The following is a 4143-nucleotide window of genomic DNA, read 5'->3' on the forward strand; positions in this document are numbered from 1 at the left end:
GTGTTACTTGAGATTGCCATGTGTAGTGCTTGCTGTCTTATGGAATGATTCTATTAGAAGCTATATTTAGAGGCCTTGGAAATGGGTATAAGTATAGCAGATTAAGTTGAAAAAGCAAATCTACCTTATCGAAGCATGCTCTTGAAATTGCTATTTTTAGTTATTCCTCATTTTGCAAATATATATTAATAGTCACATGTTGACTCTTTCTGCAAGCCCAATGTGAGACATTACCCAGAGTGTGAGTTAACTTTAACACATGGGTTATCGATTTTTTCAAAACTCTAACTTTAGTTTATAATTAAAGTTAGCTGATTGCCTTTTTTATTTATTTATTTATAAAGTTAGCTACTTTTTTATTTATTTATTGTTGATATATTTTTGTTTATTGTTGTTGACATGCTGTGAATCCGTGACTGTGATGTTGAGTTGTTATTTTCTAATTGATGTTACAGATTTGAAAATCAATTACCCCATGTGCTTAACTGTGATGTTGGTGCATTTGTTAATAGTTGACTGTGATGTTGGGGTATTTGTTTATTATTGCCTTGACGTTGATGTGTTTATTATTATCTTATTGACGTGTTTATTGTCGGCTTGTTGCTGTATACTAGAGTCCTTTTCCTTTTTTTTTTTTTTTTTGGTTGCTGACTTTTATTGTGTTATTGTTTTATTGTTATTGGGGTTTAATTTTTAATTTTTAATTTTTACTTTTTTTAGTTGCTGACTTATTGTGTTTTATTTTTTATTGTAGATGAATGAGACAACGGAAATTCTAGAAGGTCAAGACCTTGAAGCGGGTCAAGGCACAACCAATGTGCATAAAGACAAAGGCAAACCCACACTCCCACCAAATGCAGGTAATACTGGTGAAAAAAGATCTTTTGTTTGGGGTCATTTCACTGTTATTGAAGGGGGGGATAAACCTAGGGCAACTTGTAACTACTGTGGCACAACCTATGCTTGTGACACTAAGCAAAATGGGACTACAACCATGAGAACTCACATACAATCACTATGTTTGAAATATCCTTATAGGGAAGAAAAAAAAAACCAATGAACCCTAGCATTCAAACCTAAAGAAGAAGGAGAAAGTAGTGGTAAACTAGTGCCATGGGTGTTTAATTTTGAGGAATGTAAGATAGCATTGGCAGAGATGATTATTCTAGATGAGCTGTCTTTTAGGTTTGTGGAGGGTTATGGTTTTAAGAGGTTTATGTCTAAAACCCAACCTAGGTTCAATCCAATCCCTAGCCACACAACAATTGCCAAAACTTGCTTTAGGGTATTTTTAGATGAGAAACAAAAGTTGAAAGAAGCCCTAAAAGAGCAACGGGTCTGCCTTACCACAGATACATGGACATCCGTTCAAAATTTGAACTACATGTGTCTCACTGCCCATTTTATAGATAGTGATTGGAAAATACACAAGAGAATTCTTAGTTTTTGTTTAGTGAAAAATCATAAGGGTGAAACACTTGGGAAGACAGTTGAGATGTGTTTACTTGATTGAGGGATAGATAAGATTTTAACTATTACAGTTGATAATGCTGCTTCTAATAGTGGGCTGATTTTTTATTCAAAAAAAGACTAAGCATAGGAAGACAACAATTTTAGGGCATAAATACTTGCATGTGAGGTGTAGTGCTCATATCTTGAACTTAATTGTTCGTGACGGGTTAGTTGAAATGGATGAGACAATAGTGAAGGTGAGAAAATCTGTGCGATATCTGAGATCGTCTCCACAAAGACAAAACACATTTAAGTTATGTGCGGAGAAGGAAAAAGTTGAGTTTAAAGGTCAGTTGTGCTTAGATGTGCTCACTAGGTGGAACTACACCTATATTATGTTGGAGAAGGCTGAGAAGTATCAAAATTTTTTTGAGAGATTGGAGGAAGAAGATCCAAATTATCTTATGACAATTAGAGAGGAGGAAAAGGAAGATGGAAGTGATATAGATGAGGTTGCTTGGGGAATGGGAGATGTGGATTGGGAAAAGATTAGGATCTTTTCGAAATTTCTTAAAATTTTTTATGATGCAACCTTGCGGTTTTCGAGTGCTAATTATGTCACTAGCAATTCTTTCTTTTTGGAGCTCATGTCAATTCATGACACAATTGATTTGGAGTATGAAAAAGATAGTTATTTGTTGAAAAAAATGGCTGATTACATGAAGACCAAATTTGAAAAGTATTGGGGGAACTTTGATAATATGAATCACTTGTTGTATGTAGGGCTAGTTCTTGATCCTCGATACAAGATGAGGTATCTTGAGTACTGTTTTGGTACTTTGTATGAGAACCAAAAGGCTGTTGATATGGCAAAAAGAATAAAGGTTGTTTTGGTGGATTTATATAATGCTTATGCTCAAAATCAAGTGGGGAGTAGTAGTGCTAGTGCTGCTGCACAAGCCCAAGGCCAAAAACCAAGTGGATCAATGGAGGGAGATGATTCTAGTGTGGTTGATGCGAAGGCAATGAGGATGATGGGATTTAAGGAGCACTTGAAGGGTATTGATTCTTCAAATATCAAATCAGAGGTTGATAAATACTTGTTAGAGAGTTGTGAAGATGTCTTTGATGATAATTTTGATATTTTGGCTTGGTGGAAGGTTAATTCTCCACGATACCGTGTGCTTTCAAGAGTTGCACAACATGTTCTTGCAATTCCGGTATCCACTGTGGCCTCAGAATCTGCCTTTAGTACGGCTGGTCGTGTCCTTGATCCATTCCGGAGTTCATTGTCTCCACTTATGGTGGAAGCCCTCATTTGTGGTCAAAATTGGCTCCGTCCTTCATTGGCTCCAATCTGCCTTCGTGCTGCCATGGATGATGTTGAGGAGTTTGAAAAGCTTGATGGAGGTATGACTATTATTTGTTATATTAAAAAAATTTAATTTCTGTTTCTTTATTTATTAAGAAAAATTCTGCATGTCTATTATTATTAAAAAAAACTGCATGTCTTGGATTCTTGGCATATATATTGTTTTATTGTACAAGTGACTTTTATATTTTTTTTCATTTTTTGTTTGTAGAACTTGTGAATGATGCTGCTACATCGAAACTAGGCATGTCCACACCAACACCTATTGACGTTGATGGTTGAAGATTGCTCTTTGCTATTTGGAAGGGTGGTATAATGGTATATGATGATATTTACACTTTTTGCTATTAGACACTAGTAGATAGTGGCCTACGTATAGATATATAGATATGAGCTTTTATTTTGTGCTTTGACAGTGCCCTATACATAGAAAATATAGGATATTAGGCAATAGGCAATGACATATGGCCAATTTATTTTGAATCTTTGGCCAAATATTAAATATGGATAGTATATGTTGACATTGACATTGACATATGGCCAATTTATTTTGAGTCTTTGGCTATAATGCTATTATGTAAGTATTGACACATTGACTAGTTATTTTATTTTGTAAGTATTGAAATCAGCACCAGTTATTTTGGTGTTATGTAAGTATTTTGGTATTATTTTGTTGTAATGCTATTATGTAAGTATTGAAATCTACACTAGCTATTTTACTGTGACTTGTACAGTTTATTTTTTAATTTATTTGTATTTGATGGGTGCCTACTGCCTATAAAAAGTTACAGATTTGAGCACTAGAGCAATTTTTTGCTCTAGATTATTTCTGGATTTGTGAATCTGTTTTGTAATGTTGTACTTGTGAAATTGCTCCAGATTATTTCTGGATTTGTGAATCTGTGTTGTCAGGTTGTGCTTGTGCAATTGTATTGTTGACAAGTTTTATCATGTTGACAGGTTATTTTTTGATTTTTGAATATGTTATGTGTATTTTAATGAGTATAATAGAAGCTCTAAAGCAGGTTATGAATTTATGACAAGTTGTGATTTATGAATCTGCTATATGTGTTTGTATTTTTGGATTTATGAATCTGCAACAGGTTCAGGTTGTGATTTTTTTGTTTTTTGATGAATCTACAAGTTATGAAATGTAAAATACAAAGCAGGTTGTAAAAAGGCCCAAAAATGGCCAAAATAGGAAAGGCCCAAATCTGGGTTGAAAGTGCCAAAATAGAAAGCTAAAAAATGCCTAAAGATGGCCATGGGCCAAAATAGATAAGGCCCGAATTTGGGCCACAATTGGTTCCTAAAATAAG

At 34.3% G+C, this 4143-nt stretch overlaps 1 protein-coding gene across 1 annotated transcript; it reads left to right on the forward strand.

Annotated features, from left to right (window-relative positions):
* Positions 1-1688: 1688 nt before the first annotated feature.
* LOC142629109 (zinc finger BED domain-containing protein RICESLEEPER 2-like) lies at positions 1689-3106 on the forward strand. Its single transcript, XM_075803096.1, has 2 exons — positions 1689-2862; positions 3036-3106. Exons 1-2 carry the CDS (start codon positions 1689-1691, stop codon positions 3104-3106), a joined length of 1245 nt encoding a protein of 414 aa, XP_075659211.1.
* Positions 3107-4143: the final 1037 nt, after the last annotated feature.

The sequence above is a fragment of the Castanea sativa genome, chromosome 3 (assembly GCF_040712315.1).
Source record: "Castanea sativa cultivar Marrone di Chiusa Pesio chromosome 3, ASM4071231v1".
In the NCBI taxonomy this organism is placed as follows: Eukaryota; Viridiplantae; Streptophyta; class Magnoliopsida; order Fagales; family Fagaceae; genus Castanea; species Castanea sativa.

Excerpts from the sequence above, each read along its gene's own strand:
- LOC142629109 (XM_075803096.1), top strand. The coding sequence starts at position 1,689 with ATGGATGAGACAATAGTGAAGGTGAGAAAATCTGTGCGATATCTGAGA. Across the intron at positions 2,863-3,035 it reads GTTTGAAAAGCTTGATGGAG|AACTTGTGAATGATGCTGCT; the intron begins GTATGACTATTA and ends TTTTGTTTGTAG.